The sequence below is a fragment of the Balaenoptera physalus genome (assembly GCF_965194825.1).
Source record: "Balaenoptera physalus genome assembly, chromosome: 19".
Taxonomy (NCBI): Eukaryota; Metazoa; Chordata; class Mammalia; order Artiodactyla; family Balaenopteridae; genus Balaenoptera; species Balaenoptera physalus.
The window spans coordinates 11,751,666-11,772,201 of NC_138900.1; the positions used below are offsets into that span (position 1 = coordinate 11,751,666).

The following is a 20,536-nucleotide window of genomic DNA, read 5'->3' on the forward strand; positions in this document are numbered from 1 at the left end:
TTCTCTGTCCCCACTGATATATTTGATAATTGTCCAGAACCAGAGACGGCGTCAGCCAGGGGGTGACGGGGAGTAAAAAAGAGCCCAGGGAGGGGGCTGGGTGGCAGGGATGAGGAGAGGGAGAGGAACAGACACACACAAAAGAGAGAGAGGAGAGAGGCAGGGGGTGGGGAGGTGCGGGGGCGGGGAGAGAAGCCAGCCAGAGGGGGAAGAGGGGGAGGGAGGCGGGAGATAACTTGAGGGGGTGGGGCCAAGGGGAGAGAGGGCCCCTCCCCCCAGAATACAAAATGAGGGGGACCGGAGTGGGCTGTCCTGGGCTTGGGGGGCAGGGAAGAGACGGGCGATGTGGTGGGGTTGAGGTCAGTAGTAGGTTTCCTTCTCCACCCAACCTGGAGAGACAAAGGAGGAAAGAAACAGATGAGAGGGAGACGGCAGGGAGAGAAGCACAAGCAGAGACAGACAGACAGCGGCACAGAAAGAAACCAAAAGGGGCAGAGACACAGGGAAAGACACAGAAAGGAGGAGGCGAAGAGAGAAGAGTTGCAAAGAGGGTGGAGAGACGATGCAGGAGGGAGGGGGTTGGGGGGAAACAGAGAGTGAGGTTAGTATCAGTCACACAGCGCTCTCTCGCCTCCCCTTCCAGCTGCCCCGTCCCGTCCCCCCAGCCTCCCCCCTGTACCCAGTTAGCCCCTCACCCCCGGGGTTCCTGCGCAGGATGAGTTTGCGGATTTCATCATAGACGAAGATGAGAAAACTGTAGGGGAAGGCACAGAACCACCAGCTGGGCCTGCGGAGACGGAAGAGCAGGAGGGTGTCAGTGTGGGGCGGAGACCGGGGTGGGGGGCGGGGGGGGACACACAGAGGCAGAGTCCCAGAGGACAGGCAGGGCCGCACTGCGAGGATGCTCCCCTGGTCCTTCGTGCCCAAGGTGAGGGGTGCCCGGGCCACACAGCGCCCCCCCCCGCCGTGAGGGCGTCCCGCGGGGAAGGCTCCCCGGAGGAACCTGGAGCAGGTGGTACATGGCAGGGGAGGGGGCACTCACTTGAGAGGGTACATGCGAAGGGCCACGTCCATGCCGGGGCAGTAGGACAGGAAGGCAGCCAGGGCCGTCTCCTCAAACAACCCGAAGATCAGGATCTTGTTCCTGGAGGTACAGGCAGGGCTGGACCCAGAGAACTCGAGCAGGCACCCCCATCCCACCGAGACAGAGGCTCTGCCAAGGGCAGACGCACAAAGACAGACACGGAGGCACACAGAGATGGAGACCGAAAGAGGGAGAGAGGCACAGACGGGTCCAGGGAGATGGTGACACTGAAGTATAAAGACAGAGACAGTGACACACAGGCAGGGGTATGAAAAGATACAGCATGGAATTCCCTGGTGGTCCAGTGGTTAGGACTCTGCGCTTCCACTGCAGGGTTCCATCTCTGGTGGGGGAACTAAGATCCCACATGCCGTGCGGCCAAAAAAGAAGATAAAGCAGATCTGGAGAGGGACCAGGGACACCCCAGCAGTGTGCACACACACACATAGAGAGAGAGAGAGACAGAGAATCCAAGATAGATGTGACCACTGGAGAGAAAATCAACTCAGAGGCAAAACTGAAACAGACAGACAGACAGACAGACATGGGGCGGGACAGAGAGCAGGCCCGGCGCCCGCGGCCCTCACTTCATGCCCTGCTGGAAGACGGAGTTCCTCCTGGTCTTGCAGATGATCAGGTCAGCCCACTGCACGACCACTATGCTCACGAAGAAGGCCGTGTGGCACGTGAACTCCACCACTTTCCTCTGCTCGTAGGTCTGCAAGGGCGATGATGCGTGTGCCGGTCGGCGGTCAGTGTGGCCGCAGCCCCAGGCCCCACCCCAGGCCCACGTGCTCCTTGTCTGCGCCCCTGCGTGGGACCCCAGGGCAAAGCGGGGACTCTGTCCAGATGGGATCCCCTAAGGGGCGTGTCTTCCCTCTGTAGCTCAGAGCCCCGCGGGAAGAGTCAGGAAATGTACAAGGAATGAGAGAGGGTAATGGTGACCTCGGTTGTGGACCAGAGATCCTGGGGGCCTCCTGAGGGCACGCCAGCTGGGCTTTGAAGGCACAGACAGAGATGGGGAAGAGGGCAGCAAAGGCCTGGTGGGGCAGAGAGCATGGCCGGTGGCCAGGACCATGATGGGCTGGGGCAAGAGCGCCAGGAGGCCCCTTGTGTCCGGCGAGGATCTTGATGCCGCCCCTGGGGCAGAGCGACCATCACAGGAAGCTGCCCCTGCATGGTTGGGACGGCTCGCCCCAGCCCAGGGTGCTGCGGGCAGGGACCCCGCCTGGGAGGTCCCAGGCCGTGCTGTGGGACCCAGCCCTACGCACCCACTGCTGCCCGTAACTGTCCTCCAGGTCGTTGACGGTGCGGTCATCCCAGTTCAGCCGGATGCCCACCAGGTTGCCAGGCAAGAAGCCATTTTCTGCCAGGATCACAAAGTAGGAGAAGAAGCCACCAAGAGCCTGGATCATTCCTGGGGGAGGAGAGAAGGGAGATGAGGAGAGGCTCAGGTGGGGCAGGCAGCCAGCCCAGGGCACCTCTGAGGCCCCTTGAGACCCACACCGCGAGGATGGCGAGCTACCCGGTCCTCTTGCCTGACGTCATCCGGGGCTGAGCTCCCAGAGGGCCATCTGAGGGTGCCCCCTGGTGGTGAGCCCCTGAGATTGGCCCCCTGGAGCAGGAACCTTGGAGACGGGGCTCTCCTGAGGGGAGAACCTGGAGGCTCCCTCCCACCTGAGCCAGGCCACCTGGACGTCAGGAAACCCCTGAGGACCCCCTAGGCAGGAATGACCTCCCTAGGCCTCTGACCACCGCCACCAAGCCTCTGCTTCCTGGGACACTCCCAGCTACAGGGCACTCAGCACCTGTAAGACTGCACACCTCACCTCCAGCAAAGATGGAGGAGAAGGCAGTGGGGCGTGGGGCTCACTCCTGCCCTCAGAGAGCTCACAGGCTGACTGGTCCTTCCCATCACGGTGGCGGGTGGAGCAGTGGAGTGGCCATCCTGGGGCCAGCCCTGATCTGCCACTCAGTATCCCATGTGCTCCCCGGGTGCAGCCCCGGGCCTTTCCTCCACCTGTGCCAGCCCCACCTTGGTGACCACCACCCATCTGTAAGTCACTCCTTCCAAACCTCCAGCACCAGGTCCTACTTTTCACTGCACTCATTCAGCACAAGGTTTCTGAGCACCCACGGTGGGCCAGGCACTGGGCGTCCAGCCATAAGTGAGGCGGGGTCCCCAGGTCCTCACCGATCTGTCCGTAGGCCATGCTGATGAGTCTCTCATTGACCAGCTTGTCAGTGCGTGGGTTCCTGGGCTGTCTCTTCATGATGTCACTCTCGGCAGCCTCGTACGCCAGCGAGATGGCAGGGACCTGGGCAGGAGAGGCCGGTAAGTCGGGGAGGGTGGGGAAACCTACCCTCCCGGAGCCTGGGGGTGGCCGGGGCCTCACCATGTCAGTGCCCAGGTCGATGCAGAGGATGGTGATGGTGCCCAGAGGCAGTGGGATGTTGGCCATGATGAACAGCAGGAAGGGCGTGATCTCGGGGATGTTGCTGGTCAGGGTGTAGGCGATGGACTTCTTCAGGTTGTCGAAGATCAGGCGGCCTGTTGGCAGGGGCAGGCTCAGACCTCGGCACCCACGCCAGGGCACCCTAGTCCCTCCGCCCCTTCCCTGCCCGGTCCACGCATCCTTTCTAATCCATCCCCCCACCACCTGCCTTTCCATACAGATGCCCAACCATGTTGCCCCTGTTCAAACATTCTCAAAATACAACCACTTCGGAAGACTGCTTGGTAGTTTCTTTTCTTTTTTTGGCCGCACAGTGTGGCTAGCGGGATCTTAGTTCCCCAACCGGGGATCAAACCAGCGCCCTTGGCAGCGAAAGCATGGAGTTCTAACCACTGGACCACCAGGGAACTCCCAGCAGTTTCTGTTACAAGTTAAACATCCCTGTGTTATTGACCCAGCAATCCTCACCTTAGGTTTATACGCAAGAGAAATGAGTGTTTATGTCCACCAAAAAGCAAGTACAAGAATGTTCACCATGGCATTAGTTATAATAGCCCAAAACCAGAACTGACCCGCTGGCCATCAGTAGGTGAGTGGATAAGTAAACTGTGGTCCGTCCATACAAAGGAATACCACCCGGCGAGAAAAAGGAACGAGCTCCTGACACCCCCAACTCCATGGATGAATCTCACTGAGGTTATGATGAGTGAAAAAAAGCCAGACACAGAAGCATTCGTATCACATGATTCCATTTGGAAGAGGTTGGAAACGAACCCATGGTGCTGAAGGTCAGGATAGTGGTTATTTCTGGGAGGGGGGATATAGACTGGAGGGGACCTGATAGAACCCTAACGGGAGGCTGGAAGTGTTCTCTATCTTGATGGGGGTCCGGTGGTTGTGTGGGTGTGTGCGTGCATAAAAAGTCACGGAGCTGCCTGACTTTGTGTGAATGCTATATCCCAATAAAGATTCCAGCAGTACAGTGTGTATAAAGTAAAAAGAAACTAAAGATGAACCCAGCCAGCCCCTCCCTCCACCTTCCCCCGTGTGCTGAGATGAGCAACAAGGTGTGTCACTAAGAAGGCACAGAGGACTTCCCTGGAGGTCCAGTGGTTAAGACTCTACACTTCCACTGCAGGGGGCGCGGGTTCGATCCCTGGTTAGGGCACTCAGATCCCGCAAACTGCGCGGCGCGGCCAAAAAATAAATAAATAAATAGGTAGGACCCCATCTATCACAGCACCCTGCTGGTTTTCTTCTTAGCACTTGTCACAATATGTAATTATGTTTGTTATGCTACAATTTGTTTGTTAACTTGCAGAAGGCTGTCTCTCCCAGCTCCTTGAGGGCAAGGACCCATGTCTGCTCTGCTCACAGCTGTATCTCCAGCCCCCGGCACCATACACAAGGTAAGGGGCCCAATAAATGTCTGGGCGGCGTGAACGCCTCCGTGAGTGTGTGCTCTGCAGGTGCACGGAGGATGTCTTGGGGATGAGAAAGGGTTAACCATGTGTCCTCTGGGCCACAGGAGACAAGGGATAAGGGCATTGAACCTGACACTGTAGGCTCAGCTTTTACCGTTTGAATTCTCTCTTATCATGAGTTATTTTTTACGCTGGGGACATTTCATATAGGAGAGAGAGACTGGAAGAAAATGCAGCACAGCATGAACAGTGATTATCTCTGGATGGTAAGATTACGGGTGATTCCAATTTGCTTCTTAATGCTTTTCTACATTTTCTATAATTATCATGAATTACTTTGATAATCAGAATAAAACTGAATGTGAACAAGCCCCATCTGTGGCCGCATCCAGGCCCGTCAGGAGGTGATGCCCGGCGGCCCCGCCTGAGACCTTGAGGCCTTGCCTCTGTCTGCAACTCCCTTTGCTGGCACTTTTCTACGTGAAAATTCCCACATGGCCCTAGGGACTTGGCACAGGCCATCCCTGTCCACTTGGGGAGGCTTCCTTGGCCCCTGACTCCAGGGTGGGTGAGGGGCCTCTTCAGGGCTCCCTCAGGACCCTCTGCTTCCCTGAGGTTGTACTTATGAGTATTTTTTTTAAAGACTTTTTTGATGTGGACCATTTTTAAAGTCTTTATTGAATTTGTTACAGTATTGCTTCTGTTTTCTGTTTTGGTGTTTTGGCCCTGAGGCATGTGGGATCCCAGCCCCCCAACCAGGGATCGAACCCGCACCTCCTGCATTGGAAGGCGAAGTCTTAACCACTGGACTGCCAGGGAAATCCCCATGAGTGTTGTCTTTTAATGTTTCCGAATGTGCCTTGCCCACCAGACTGGGCCTGTGCTGGGCGACACTGGGACCCAGAAGTGCGTTGGCTGAGTCCTGCCCCCAGGGAGCCCCCAACTCCGCAGGGGAAGAAAACTGAAAACGACAAGCTCAGCCTCTGCCGGGGGCCTGGTGGGATTCTGTGGTCTCCCGCCGTGCATCTGCTGCAGCCCTGGCCTGTTCCCCTCCCCCTTCTCGGGCTTCATGCAGGGACCCCAGTCTCCAGGGCCACCTGGGCCAACTCACTCACCCTCCTCCACACCCGTGACAATGGAGGCAAAGTTGTCATCCAGCAGAATCATGTCTGCTGCCTGTTTGGAGACGTCAGAGCCGGCAATGCCCATGGCCACCCCGATGTCAGCCTTCTTCAGGGCGGGGGAGTCGTTCACGCCATCCCCAGTCACAGCCACGATGGCTCCCTGGAGGGAGAGAGGGTGAGGATGACGCCCAGAGGCCTGGCCCCAAACCCTCTTCTCAGCAAGGACCCCGGAGTCCAGACCCCCGGCCCCCTCCTCCGAGGGACCCCAGCCCGAGCCCACCTGTCTCTGACAGCCCTCCACAATGATGAGCTTCTGCTGGGGGGAAGTGCGGGCGAAGACGATCTCAGTGTGGTTCTGCAGGATCTCGTCGATTTGCTCAGAGGTGAAGTCCTTGAGGTCGGTGCCATGGATCACACAGGCCTTGGCATCCCTGGGAAGAGCAGAGAGTGTTCAGGACATGTGGGGCAGTGACACCTGTTGGACAGACTCACAGACAGGAGAGACAGAGGACCAGGCTCTGAGAGAGGGACAAGGGCTCAGGGGATCAGAGATGAAAGGGAAGGAGGGGAGGAGGGGGCTGCAGTAGGAGGGATGGAGGGCAGACCTCAGGAAGAACCTTGGGACACTGGACTTAGAGGAACAGAGATATGCAGGCAACTAGGAAATAGAGACAGACACAGAGAGACATGAGGGTGGGAAAGCTAAGGAAGTCAGAACAGAGATGAGAGACAGAGAGAGACAGAGACAAAGACATAAAAGAGAGATGGGAAGAGAGAATGACGGATGCAGAAATAAGGGGTCTCATAGAATCCTCTCAGATGTGAATTACTAGCAGCCCATTTTAGAGAGGAGGAAACTGAGGCACAGAGAGGCTACGTGACTTGCCCAAGGTCACACAGCTCATGTGTGGCAAAGCTGGGATGTGACCCTACCCCTTGCTAACCCCACGCAGCTGCAACACCAGGCTGCCCATCCTCACGATGGAAGAGGAACAGGACCCAGATGCTGAGTCAACGGAGGAGGCCCAGGAGGAGGGGGACCCGCAGTCCCAGAGGGACCTGAGCTGGGCAGGGCAGGGCTCACCGGGGGTTGACCTGGCTGACGGGAATGTTGAGCCGGGCGGCGATGTCCTCCACGGTCTCGTTGCCCTCGGAGATGATGCCCACGCCCTTGGCAATGGCCTTTGCCGTGATGGGGTGATCGCCCGTGACCATGATGACCTGCGGGCATCATGTGCAAACGGTCCAGCCTCACCGCTGGCCGCTGGGGCCCTGGCCCTGCCTCCCCTGCTGCCCCGGGCCACACCTTGATGCCCGCGCTGCGGCACTTGCCCACCGCGTCAGGGACGGCTGCCCGGGGAGGGTCGATCATGGACATGAGGCCCACGAAGCAGAGGTTGTCGGTGGTGAAGTTCACATCGTCACAGTCGAAGGCAAAGCCCTTAGGGAACTGCTCCTCGGGCAGGTAGTAATGGCAGAAACCTGGTGCAGGGAGAGGGGCACAGGGGCTCCAGCCTCGGTCCTCCCTGCCTCCTGCCCACAGCTCCCGGTCCCGGCAGTCAGGCTCCCTCGTTGGCCAGACAGTCAGTCAACACGCATGTCTGAAAGACGCCTTCCGGTCTCATTCATTCATTCATTCATTCATTCACGGTGCATTCTGGGAGGCCCTATTCTGAGCCAGGCTCTGGGCAGCCTCACGTCCCTCCTTACCCTCAAGGGGCCCCCAGAGCTGGCCCAGCCCCTGCCCCAACTTGGCCCCACCCTTGGTGCGCACCAAGCACGCGCTCGCCCAGGCCCCCGAGCTCGAGGTAGGCGTTCTGGAAAGCCTCCTTCATCTCCTCGTCCAGCGGCTGCTCCTTGCCCTGCAGCAGGATGGTGGAGCAGCGGTCCAGGATGCGCTCGGGGGCGCCCTTCATCACCAGCAGGTACCGGTTGTCATTGGGGTCCTCGGTCTCGTGGATGGAGAGCTGTGGACAGGGCAGAGGGCGGCCGCGCCTGAGCCTCACAGCGAGGGACCCAGAGGCTGCCTTGCACCCAGCTGGGGAAGAGGACCCCCCCCGCCGCCCCGTCCAGAGCCACGGGTGCCAGGACAGACCACCGCCAGGCTGCCCCAGAGGGCACTGCCCAAATCTCTCTACCCGAGAGATCTTCATCTGTTTCTCGGGCTCTCTCACAGAGACCTCTGCTCATCCCTGCCCGTTTCTGTCTCTCCGTCTCGCAGATATTTCTTGCCCTCTGTGTCTCTCTCGCAGAAATCTCAGGGGTCCTTAGGATACGTGCTTCTCTCTCTGCCTTGCCCGACAACCTCTCATCCTGCACCTGACCCATCACCGAATCTGGTCAGCTCACCCCTGAAGTACCCAGATTCTGACCTCTTCTCACCTCCTCTGCCCTCCCATCCGGCCACCACCGTGTGTCATGAAATATCACAGCAGCCTCCACACTGAGTCCCTGTTTCTTCCCTCCCCTCCCCATAATATTTCCTCCCCATGGCAGCCAGAAGGAGCCTTTAAAATATGAGAGTCACGGGACTTCACTGGTGGCCCGGCGGCTAAGACTCCGCGCTCCCAATGCAGGGGGCCTGGGTTCGATCCCTGATCAGGGAACTAGATCCCACATGCTGCAGCTAAGAGTTCGCATGCCGCAACTAAAGATCCCTCACGAGGCAACGAAGATCCTGTGTGCCGCAGCTAAGACCCGGCACAGCCAAATAAATAAATATTTAAAAAACAATATTAGAGTCAGTGAAAAATGGTTCAGCCACTTTGGAAAACAGTCTCTGGCAGTCCCCCAAAAGGTTAAACAGAGTTACCACATAAGCCAGCAATTCCCAGATATATATCCAAGAGACATGCAAACGATGTCCACACAAAAACTTGGAGGCGAACGTTCACAGCAGCATTATTCATAGTAGCCAAAGGGTGCACATAACCCAAATGTCCATTGGCAGATGAATGGATAGACAAAATGTGGTCTATCCATACAATGCAAAATTATTCAGCCATAAAAAGGAATGAAGCACTGATATATGCTACAACATGGAGGAACCTTGAAAACATCATGCTCAGTGAAAGAAGCCAGACATCAAAAAACACATATCGTATGATTCTGTTTATATGAGGTGTCCAGAATAGGCAAGTGCATAGAGACAGAACGTAGATTAGTGGTTGCTTAGGGCTCGGGGAGACGGGGGGAGGTAGGGGGATAAAGCCAAGGAGTGTGAGGTTGCTTTTTGAGGTGACGGAAATGCTCTAAAACTGACTGGGTGGGGACTTCCCTGGTGGTCCAGTGGGTAAGACTCTGAGCTCCCAATGCAGGGGGCCCGGGTTCGATCCCTGGTCAGGGAACTAGATCCCACGTGCATGCAGCAACTAAAGATCCCGCATGCCACAACTAAGACCCGGAGCAGCCAAAATAAATGAATAAATAAATAAATATTTTTTAAAAACCTGACTGGGCAGATGATAGCATGTATCGGTGAATATACTAAAACTATTGAATTATGCACATTAAGTGGGTGAGCTATGGTGTGTGAACTGTATCTCTCAATAAAGCAGTTTTTATAAATGTGAGTCAGGTCCCATCTTGCCTCTGCTCGGTGGCTCATGTCCCCCTGAGGGTCACACCCAAGTCGTGTCCACAAGGCCCTAGGGGACCTGACCCAGCACCCACTGCCCTCCCCTCCCACCACGTTTCCTGGCTTGACATTGCCTGGCTATTCAGTACATCAACACACTCCTTCGTCAAGACCTTTGCACACGCTGTGCCCGCTGCCCCCAGACGCCTGCAGGGCTCCCTCCCTCAGCATGGTGACTGGCTGACATATTCCAAATTTCCTAATGTTCTCATCCTTTGTCATTGTCTGTCTCCTGGCACTAGAGCATAAGTTCCGTGAGAGGAGGGACTTCCCTGCCGTCTGTATCCCCAGCACCTAACACAAGTGCCTCTGACACGTAGTTGCTGCTCAAAAAAATATTTGTTGAATGGATGAATGAGATCTCCGGCTGGTTCCCGCTCTGCTGCAGGAAGACGTTTACTCCCCTGCCGCTCACTCCAACAGAGATATTGCTCTCACTCCCGAGTCTGTGTTCCTCTCCCCACTGGGTGGGTACTCTTGGGCTTATTTTACAGACGGGGAAACCAAGGCTCTGGGAAAGTTAATAACTTGCCCAAAGCAGGAGGGCAGCGGGGCAGAGCTGACTGCTTTTCGGGTGTCGTAGAGAAAGTGAGATCCACGGGGCTTCCCTGGTGGTGCACTGGTTGAGAATCTGCCTGCTAACGCAGGGGACACGGGTTCGAGCCCTGGTCTGGGAAGCTCCCACATGTGGCGGAGCAACTAGGCCCGTGAGCCACAACTACTGAGCTTGCGCGTCTGGAGCCTGTGCTCCGCAACAAGAGAGGCCGCGACAGTGAGAGGCCCGCGCACCGCGATGAAGAGTGGCCCCCGCTCGCCGCAACTAGAGAAAGCCCTCGCACAGAAACGAAGACCCAACACAGCCAAAAATAAAAAATAAATAAATTAATTAAATAAATTAAAAAAAAAAAAGAAAGTGAGATCCAGGCCGACTCTCCCGGAGAGCCCAGGGTACCTGGTATTTGTTGGTGGAGTTGAAGGGGATCTCGGCCACTTTCTTATTGCGTTCGCGCATCAGCTTCACGGAGCCGGAGGACAACTCGATGCACTTGAGCAGGGCAGACTCGGAGGCATCGCCGGCCACATCCCTCTGTGGGGAGAGGGGGCTGTCAGAGCAGAGCAGCGCGGGGCGGGCAGGGGCCAAGCTGAGGCAAGCGGGAGGCCAGACCCACCTTGAGCACAGGGATGTTGTCCTGACCCCCCTTGAAGACGGCACGGTTGCAGAGTCCAGCAATGTGAGACAGGGCCACCCAGGTGTGCGAGCTCTTGTCAAATGAAGTCCCTGAGAAAGGTACGAGTCAGGGCTGGGGGGTGTCCGGGAGCCAGGCGCCCTCGGTCCTGCCTGGGCCCCACCCTCACCTGACTGGTCCTCAGTGGTGTCGGCCTCGTGGATCTGGTTGTCAAACCACATGTGGGCGACCGTCATGCGGTTCTGGGTGAGGGTCCCTGTCTTGTCCGAGCAGATGGTGGATGTGGAGCCCAGGGTCTCTACAGCCTCTAGGTTTTTCACAAGGCAGTTCTTCCGAGCCATGCGCTTGGCGGTCAGGGTCAGACACACCTGGGGTGTATGCAAGGGCAGGGGAGTTACAGGTAGAGTCAGGCGGTGGAGTTGGGCCAGCAACACGACTGCCAACAACCCAACTGCCCAGCCCAGAGAGAATCCTGGGCAAAGAATGGGGTGTCGCCCAGCCACTCCACCCAAGGTATAGACCCACAAAAATGGGCTCAGATGCACCCCAAAGAAATATACTAGAATGTTCATAGCAGCAACATAATAGTCCCAAACTGCAAACAACCCAAATGTCCACTAACAGCAGTAGGGACAAATAAATTGGGGAATAAAAGATGGAAATACTATACAGCAGTGAAAAAGAACAAGCAACCGCTGCCTACAACTGCATGGGTGAAATTCAAAAACATAGTGTTCAGCGAAAAACGAGCCAGAAACAAGAGCTCCTGCTGAATGATTCCACTGATGTGAAGTACAAAAGCTACACTGTTTGAAGCCAGTCTATCCTAGGGGTAACCCTGGGGTTGGAGGGGAGGGGCTGAACAGGTCTTGAGGGGGCTTCTGGGGAACTAGATCTGGGTGCAGCTGACCTGGGGTGTGTTCAGTTGCCTCCAGCTCATCAGGCAGTACCTTCATACGTGCAACTCTTGTTTGTATAGTGTAGGTCAATAAAAGGCCTTTGACTTAGAGTAGCTTTGAATATGCTAATATGGAAAACTTTGCAGGATCTATTAAGTAAAAGCATCAAGGAGAAGAATAGTATTCCTAGGATGGTCCCTTCTGTGTACCCTGAAAACAATTACTACACACGTGGCAATATGCCCACCGTTGCCGGGAACAGCGCAGAGAGCCTGCTTCTGGAGGGGGGTTGACGGCTGGGCAGTGGGTCGGGACTGTTATTTTATTTTTTAACTATTTTAATGTATTCTTTAGACTTTTCACCACGAGGTTGTGCTTCTTAATTTTGTAAGTTAACTTCAAAAATGATAGGGTTGTTAGCCCTTTCTGACTGGCAGTGTTTCTCAAGATTCTTCGTTGGTTTTTTTTTTTTTTTGGGCCATGCCTCTCAGCTTGTGGGATCTTAGTTCTCCACCAGGTATTGAACCCGGGGGCCCTCAGCAGTGAAAGCGCAGAGTCCTAACCACTGGACCGCCAGGGGATTCCCTGTTGGTTGGTTTTGTCAGTGAGGCCCTCTGAGCCCCAGGACCCTCCTCATTCAACATCTGGCAGGCTTGGCCCTTGATGTCCAAGTTGCAATCAAGACTGTTGCCATCAGGCCCCAGCCCCCTCCTCCCTCAGACCCGAGGGTCCGGGCCTTACAGTGACAGTGGCCAGCAGGCCCTCTGGGACATTGGCCACGATGATGCCGATGAGGAAGATGACAGCCTCGAGCCAGGTGTATCCGAGAATGAGGGAGAGGATGAAGAAGGAGACGCCCAGGAAGACAGCCACGCCAGTGATGAGTTGGATAAAGTGCTCGATCTCAATGGCGATGGGCGTCTTGCCCACCTCCAGCCCGGAAGCCAGAGTGGCGATGCGGCCCATGACGGTGCGGTCACCCGTGGCCACCACCACACCCCGAGCTGTGCCTGTGGGGTCAGAGGGGACTGGGCTGAGACTCGGGGAGCTTCAGAGGGACCCCGAGCCCCTGAGGCACGACAATCTATCTGGACGAGCCCGGCCCCACCTGGGTGCCCGAACCGCCCCTCCCCCCTGCCTCACCTTCCACGCAGTTGGTGGAAAAGAAGGTGATGTTCCGAGTCTCCAAGGGGTTGTCGTGAGTGCAGTCGGGGGAGCGGGTCTGGGGCTCTGATTCGCCGGTCAGGGAAGAGTTGTCCACCTGGGGACACAGGAGACAGGTGTCAGCCCCGGGCCTGGGGTCAAGGGGCATTTGTCCAGAGGAGATGTCAAGATTTTTGTTTGTTCGTTTGTTTTGTTAATGAGGCTGAAGGCTGTGTCCCTGGAAGTCACAGCTAGAAGTCTGGGTGCCTGTGTCTGGGAGGACAGAGGTTGGGCTCTTGAAGCTGGGGACGGTACACGGCTTCTTGCCAGGGCCTAAGGTACCTGTAGGTCTGAGGGAGGAGGGGGCCTGGACTGCAGGGTCCTGGGGGAGGAGGGGGCCGGGGGCCTGGACTCCTAGGTCCTGGGGGAGGAAGGGATGGGGGCCTGGACTCCTGGGCCACTCCAGGAAGGGCAGAGCTGGGCCCCAGGCCCCTGGCCCACCTTGCAGCCGTGGGCTGAGATGATGCGCAGGTCGGCTGGGACTCGGTCTCCACCCTTGATCTCCACCAGGTCCCCGACCACCACCTCCTCAGCATTTACCTGCATCTTCTCACCTTCCCGGATCACCAGGGCTTGCTGGGGGTAGAATGGAGAAGAGTCACCTCCCTGACTCCCTCTACCTGGGGTCACTCGGCATAGCCTTGCCTCCCCCGTTCACCCCCATCTGGCCCCTTCCTGGGTACCCCTCACCTGGGGAACCATGTTCTTGAAGGATTCCATGATCTTGGAGCTCTTGGCTTCTTGGTAGTAGGAGAAGCAGCCGGTGATGATGACCACGGCCGCCAGCACGATGCCCAGGTACAGCTGTGGGGAGATGCAGGGTCACAGCCCGCCCTGGAGCAACTCCCCACCACCCCCATCCCGAGGTTTGTGGAACCTGGGAAGAGAGCTTTGAGTCACTGGGGGTCTGTATTCGTATGTCTGACCTCAGGTTGTATCCATTTGAGGGTCTGTGTCTCTGTCTGCCTGTCCATGTTTGAGTCCCTCTTTCTTTCTTTTTTTTAAATGTTTGTTGTTTATGTATTTATTTACTTATCTCTCTATCTATCTATTTGTTTATTTATTGGCCGTTCCCTGACCAGGGATCGAACCCGGGCCCTCGTCAGTGAAAGCACGGAGTCCTAACCACTGGACCGCCAGGGAATTCCCCTGAGTCCCTCTTTCTGAACATAGGTGTGTTTGAGCCTCTGAGTCTGTCCATCTCTCTATTTTGTGGGTTTGTCTGTCTTTCTGCCTGTGTCAGAGAATCTGAGTGTACGCTATTCTCTGTCCATGTGTCTGTCTGTGTTAAAGTCAATGTGTCTGTCTGCCTGCATGCCTGGCTTTAAATGTACGAGACTGTTTGTGTTTGAGTCTCTGTATGTGGATCTCTGTCTCTGTCTCTCTCTGTTGGTCTGCGTAGGTCTGAGACTCTGAGTCTGTCTGTTCGCCTGTTTAGGTTTTAATTTCTGAGAATACTGTCTATACTTGATTCTCACATCTCTCTGTCTGTCACCAGGTTATGCCTGAAACTCTGTGTGTGTTTGATTTCCTATGTCTGTCTGTCAGTAAATGTCTGTGTCTGTCTGTGCCTATGTGTCTGAACTAGGTGGCCGTGTTTGAATCTGTGTACAAGTGTGACTGTCTGCACTGACTCTCTGCACTGTTGTGCACGTGTGCACGTGTGTGTGTGAGGATCTCCATGTAGTCAGAATGTGGGTCTGTGTTTATGGGCATCGTGTCTGTTGAGACCGTGTGGTCCCGTGTGTTGCGAGGATGGGTCCTGACAAATCAGCAGGTGCTTGTGCCTGGGTCTCTATGTGAGCTCTCTCACTGTTTGAGCATCTTTCAGGCCATGACCCCCTGCTGGTGTCTATCCTCAAGGCCGCTGAGGTCACATAGCTTTGGGATGGACCCCCCAACTCACACTTATAACTGTGTGACCTTGGGCAAGTTACTTGGCCTTTTTTTTTTTTTGGTCAAGCCGTGAAGCTTGTGGAATCTTAGCTCCCTGGCCAGGGATCGAACCCGTGACCACTGCAGTGGAAGCATGGAGTCCTAACCACTGGACCACCAGGGAAGTCCCGTACTTTGCCTTTCTGAGTCCCAGTTTTCCTCATAGCTTCTCTGGTTCTCTCACTGGGTGATTGTGAAAGTTAGATGAGAAAAAGTTGGAGGCTGGGCTTTGAAAAGTCTAAAGGGAGAAGTGGGGTGTGCATATGTGTCCCTACGTGTATGAGCCCTTGGGCACGGCAGGGTGAAGGGCACTCACGTTGTCGCCAGAAGGATCGTCCTCGGTGCCTGCCTGGATGCCGTAGGCCAGGAAGCAGAGGATGGCCCCGATCCACAGCAGGATTGAGAAGCCCCCAAAGAGCTGGCGGCAGAACTTGACCCACTCTGGGGTGGTGGGTGGCGGCGTGAGCGCGTTAGGCCCATCGCGGGCCAGGATCTCCTGGGCTTTGCTGTGGGTCAGACCCTAGGGGACACAGGACTCACACAGAACCCTCCCGGAGCAACCCTGGCACCCCCAACACTTCCCGAGTGCCCCCAGGCACCCAAGGGTCAGGGCTTCCCATCCCCTCCCACCTCGGACCCGTCTCCCTCCGGCCTGGCCCCACCTGCACACAGTCGGTGTTGTATTTCCGGCAGACCTCTTCCACTGACATCTTGTGCTCTGTCTGAGGAACAGGAGTTTGGGGGGAATCGGGTGAGCGAGGAGGCCTGGCAGGGGTGGGTGGGGCCTGCCCTGGGTGGGTGCAGAGGGTGGGACTTACCATAGCCACCTCCTTTTTGAGGTCATCCAGGTCCCGGCGGTCTTTGGTGCCCTTGCTCTTCTTGGGCGAGCCCTTGTCATCTTTCTTGTCCTGCGAGGTGGCGACACGGTAGCTGTCAGAGCCACCAGACTGCGGGCGAGAAGGGGTTACAAGGGGACACCAGCCCTGCGTCTGTGCAGCTGCGTCTCTGGGCAGGGGCTGGCTCTGGGGGCTCAGTCTGTCTCTGCCCTGCGGCTCTGGGTATCTCTGAGAACCCCTGGGTCTCATCTCTTCCTACTGGCCTCTCCGTCTCTGGCTCCATGTACCTCTGGGTCTCTGTCCCTGAGAGTCTCCATCTGGGTCTGTCTGTGCCTCTCTCTCTCTCTCTGTAGGCCTCTCCCTTTCAGTCTCCATGTGTCTTTTTATCTCTTTGTGTCTTTTTCTCCCTCTCCCTGGGCACTTAGTCTGTCTCTTGCTAGGTAGGTCTGTCTCTCGCTACCTCTGTCTCTCTCTCTCGATCTGTCTCTCCAGGTCTCTGTTTGTGCCTCTCTGTCTTATTCTGTTTTATCTCTGTCTCCTTGTACCTCTTTATCTCTCCTTCTCTTCATGTGTGTGTATCTCTGTCTCTCTGCGGCTGTTTCTCTGATCTCTCTCTCCCTCATCACTTCATATTGTCCGTCTCTCTCTCTCTCTCTCTCTCTGTCTCTGCGTCTGTGCGTGTCTCTCTTTGATTTTGGTCTCTCTCTGATCTCTGGCTCTTTATGTTTTCCATCTCATACAATATCTGTTTCTATCTCTTGAACTCTCTCTCCCTGAGTCTGGCTAAGACTGTCTCTCTGGGTTCTCTCTGGGTTCCTATCTCTTTCCAAGTTGGTGTGAGGGGATCTCAGACTGTCTCCGAGTGTCCGTATTTCCTGTCTGTATCTTTCTCCATCCTTATCTCTGCTTCTCTCTGATTTCATCTCTCGAGGTACCTCCTTTTCTGTAATGCTTGGTGTGTCTCTCCCTAACCGTCTCTACTGTTTCAACCATCTTGTTTGTCTAGCTCTCACGATCTCGCTCTGCCATCTTCCTCTCTATCCCTGCATCTCTCCCTCTCCGAGTCCATCTCGGCATCTCTGTCCTTCCAGCTGAAGGTCTCCCCATATATCACTCTCCCTGTCTTTTCTGCCTGGCTCTTTTTCTGGGCCTCTCTCCCCAACCCCGTGGATGTCTCTGTCTCTCAAAGGACCCAGCAAATCTTGGGAGACCCCACAGGTCTGGCAGGAAGGGGGAGGAAAGTCACAGCTGGGACCAACGCCTGGGAGGCAGCCTACTGTGCACGGGGATGGTGGCCTGGCTGGACATGCAGCCAGTCTTGAGGCCCTTGACTGACAAGCTGTGGGCCTAGACTCTCTCCTGGGGGCTGGTGGGAGCCATGGATAGGTTTGGACAAGGGGTTGGCATGGTTAGACCTCTGGAGGACAGACTAGGAGCTGGCTGGGATTTGGGGTGCAGAACAGCAAGAGGCAAAAGCCCCCGGGCTTGGCTTGAACTGGATGCAGCGTGAGGGGGAGTGACTGAGGTTCCAGTTTGGGGACCTGGGCTGGTGGGGAAGGCAGTGTCCTTGGAGGCTGGCAGGAGGGGTGGGGTGAGACCGGGTGCTGGTAGAGGAGCGCTGACTGATCCTACGGGTCCAGGGCCAAGCTGGGATCCCAGGCTCAGTGCAGCTCAGCGCTAATCCCCTCGTGACCTTGTAGAGGGTTGAGCTGCCTGCTGTCTGCCCCCAGACTGGGAGGCTGAGCCTGGGAGGCTACTGCAGCCTGGAGGCCTGGGAGCCTGGGTTTCAGGGGGTGGGAGGGAGGCTTGGCCCTGGGCCAGCCCTGCAGCAGCACTGCGTCTGACGTGGAACATGGAGGCTTGGGGGACAGGGAGGACACTCTTCCACCCACAGCTTCAGGAGGGGCCTCAGCCTCCACGGAGGGGCAGACCCAAGGATGGAGAGAGTGGAGATATAAGGTCATGGGCACAAGTTAGAGAAATAAGAGGAAGGCAGGAGAGGAAAGAGATGGAGGCCTGGAAGGCAGGAGAGGAGAAGTTGGGAAGAAAACCAGCTGCCCACCCCTGAAACCTCAGGGAAGGCTGGGGAGCTGATGCTTGGGTCCCTATGAGGCCTAGGGGTGGGTTCCTGGACTCCTGGGTCTGAGGGAGGAGGGTCTGGGGGCCTGGACTCCTGGGTCTGAGGGAGGAGGGTCTGGGGGCCTGGACTCCTGGGTCTGAGGGAGGAGGGTCTGGGGGCCTGGACTCCTGGGTCTGAGGGAGGAGGGGCCGGGGGCCTGGATCCTGGGTCTGAGGGGGGAGGGGCTGGGATACCCCAGTCCCTGGCAGACAAGCCTTGGCTCCTCCTTGCCCTTGTCATGACAAGACTCCCTTGGGGGCGGGCTTCCATCTGTTCGAGGGGGAGCCGAGGCTTTCCCAGTCAAGGCAGGAGGCCCAGATGGCGCGCTGCAGGGCGGGAGCACCTCTGAGGGTGGGGGACACGCCTGCCTCGCTGCAGCCTGCCCCTGCGGCTCCTCGCCATTTTCCATGCGGTCCGCCTCCCCTGACACCTGCCCAGCTCACGCAGCCTCTGCCCCTCAGCCTGCCTCTCCCTCCCCCTTTCAAGGTGCCTGAGGCCTCATCTCAGCGTCTCTCCCTCGACCTCCCCTTTTGCCCTCTGTCCTCTCCTCCTATCATTCAGGCTGCCTCTGCTTGTCTCTGGATAGGAAATGTCTGTCCTTGGGTCTCCTCATCTCAGCCTCAGTTTCTCTCTTTGTCGCTCCTTGTCTATGTCCCACTCATGTCTCTCTTCATCTTTCCATGTCTCTCTGCCTGTGTCTGTCTCTTTGTCTCTATGTCTCTTTTTCTCTGTCTCTTTCGGAGCACCTCTCTCAGTCTCTGCCCATTTCTCTCTGCTTTCCATGTCTCTGCCTCCCATGTCTCTGCCTCCCATGTCTCTGCCTCCCATGTCTAAAGAGTCTCACTTCTCCTCCTGTTCTCACGTCTTTTCCTAAGACCCTCCCGCTCCTTTCTTCTCTAAGGCACTTAGCCCCAGTCCTCTCCTCCAATCTGCCCTCGGCTTCCCCTCCATTTCCACTTACCTGGAAGCCATCACTGACTCCCACATCCCCCTTCTGTCTCCCAGTCCCCTCCCCACCCAGTTCTTCTCTCCTTCTCCCCTCGCCCACCCCAAGCCACAGATCTGCAGCCCCATTCCCCAGCTCCATCCCTGGGCCCATCAGCCCTCATCCACCATCTTTCTCCTCATCCTTCATACTCCCTCTCCATTAGCCTCTCCCATCCCGACCCTCTCTGTCTCTTCATCCCACCCATCCCAGCCCACCCGCCTCCCAACCCCCCACGGCCCCGCCCGACACGCAGGGAGGAATCCAGGGCTGCAGCGGGGGTCAGGTGGTCAGCCAGGGGAGGAGGCAGCATCTGCTGGAGAGACTCACAGACAGACAAGGACACACGGACACGGAGGAAAGGGCATAGCCAGGCATGCACAACCCCTCCCCCCATACACACACGTACTCATTTGCATACATACGCCCTCAGCCAGGCTCTCAGCCTCCCCGCCATGGCTCTCCTGCTCCCCCCAGCCCCTGTGTCTGCTCCCCCAGATTAGGAGCTAGACACACACTGCAGCCCCAGGCCACTCCGCATTGCGGAGCACCCCATCCAGGCCTGGAAGGAGAAAGAGAGGTCATCTGGTGTTCATCCCATAGTCTGGACCTGTCCCCGCCTGGCCAGGGAAGCAGACGGGCTTCAACACCCCCAGACACAAACACCAGCTTTCAGACACACCCAGACGCGGTTGCAGACATTCAGACACAAACCCGGGCCACACAATCGCAGGCGGACGGTGCTGCAGGGCCTGACAGAGCCAGGAGCACACACACGCACACATGCACACGCACACATACGGCTGAGCAGGCAACCGCACCAGGTCAGGCAGAGATGCTGAGGGCGGGTCCGTGCCCCGCGGGCCCCGCACACAAAGGACACACCAACATGCGCCACAGACCCCCTCCAAGCCAGGTGGCCCCACGCACACACTCAACCAGAGACAGAACCACACGGACGGGCTGGGTCCGCCGGCTCACAGGTTCCTGAACCCGGGTCCCGGAGAGCAGGGGTCCCAGAGTCCCCGGCCCCCGCAGACACCCAGTCTCACAGGACCCACAATGTCACACACACACACACACACACACACACACACACACACACACACACACGCATCGCCCGGCCGGCCCAAGCACCTACCCCCATCTTGGCGGCTCCGGGGGACAGGGGCAGGCGGCCGGGGCAGGGGCCGGGGCAGCGGCCTCAGGGTGGGCTCAGGCGCGGGCTCGCGCTGGGGGCCTCTGCAGCGCCCGCGCCTCGGTCCGCGCGTCCGTTCGGCGGTCAGCCCCACTGCACACAGTCTGCGGCGGTCGCCGCCTCCGCCTCCTCATATGCCCGCGCCCGCCGGGGGGCCGGCGCTGGCCAATCAGGGGCGCCGCCGCTCTGATGGACGGCCCGCGGCCCCGCCCCCGGTACTGCAGCTGTCCTCCCCGCCCCCCACCCTCCGCAAAGCGGCGGCGAGGCGGCGAAGGGGGAGCGCTGCGGGAGGCGGAGAACCCGGAGACCCCCGAAATGAGGGACCTGGAAACCCCCGCAGTGTGGGATGTCGGCTCCGAGGAAGGGGCGCCGAGGGGGGGGGGATAGCCCCGTAATCCCCCTCATTGTGTGCCACCAGAGGGAGGAGTGCGCTGTGGAAGGTGGACACC

The 20,536-nt window shown here is 57.4% G+C and overlaps 1 protein-coding gene across 2 annotated transcripts; it reads right to left on the bottom strand.

Annotated features, from left to right (window-relative positions):
• On the bottom strand, positions 1-20,189 carry ATP1A3 (ATPase Na+/K+ transporting subunit alpha 3). 2 transcript variants are annotated; one of them, XM_082438576.1, is made up of 23 exons: positions 20,031-20,189; positions 15,768-15,857; positions 15,612-15,671; positions 15,266-15,469; positions 13,705-13,818; positions 13,456-13,590; positions 12,955-13,072; positions 12,553-12,821; positions 11,082-11,280; positions 10,895-11,004; positions 10,678-10,812; positions 7,863-8,055; positions 7,395-7,570; positions 7,173-7,309; positions 6,369-6,519; positions 6,080-6,248; positions 3,481-3,635; positions 3,279-3,402; positions 2,356-2,501; positions 1,672-1,802; positions 1,043-1,144; positions 696-787; positions 1-389 (listed from the first exon to the last, which is right to left on the bottom strand). In XM_082438576.1, the coding sequence occupies exons 1-23, from the start codon at positions 20,034-20,036 to the stop codon at positions 361-363; spliced, it is 3,045 nt and encodes a 1,014-aa protein (XP_082294702.1). In that variant the 5' UTR covers positions 20,037-20,189; the 3' UTR covers positions 1-360. The 2 variants fall into 2 exon arrangements, with proteins under 2 accessions (XP_082294702.1, XP_082294701.1); XM_082438575.1 differs by having other exon boundaries at positions 15,768-15,896.
• Positions 20,190-20,536: the final 347 nt, after the last annotated feature.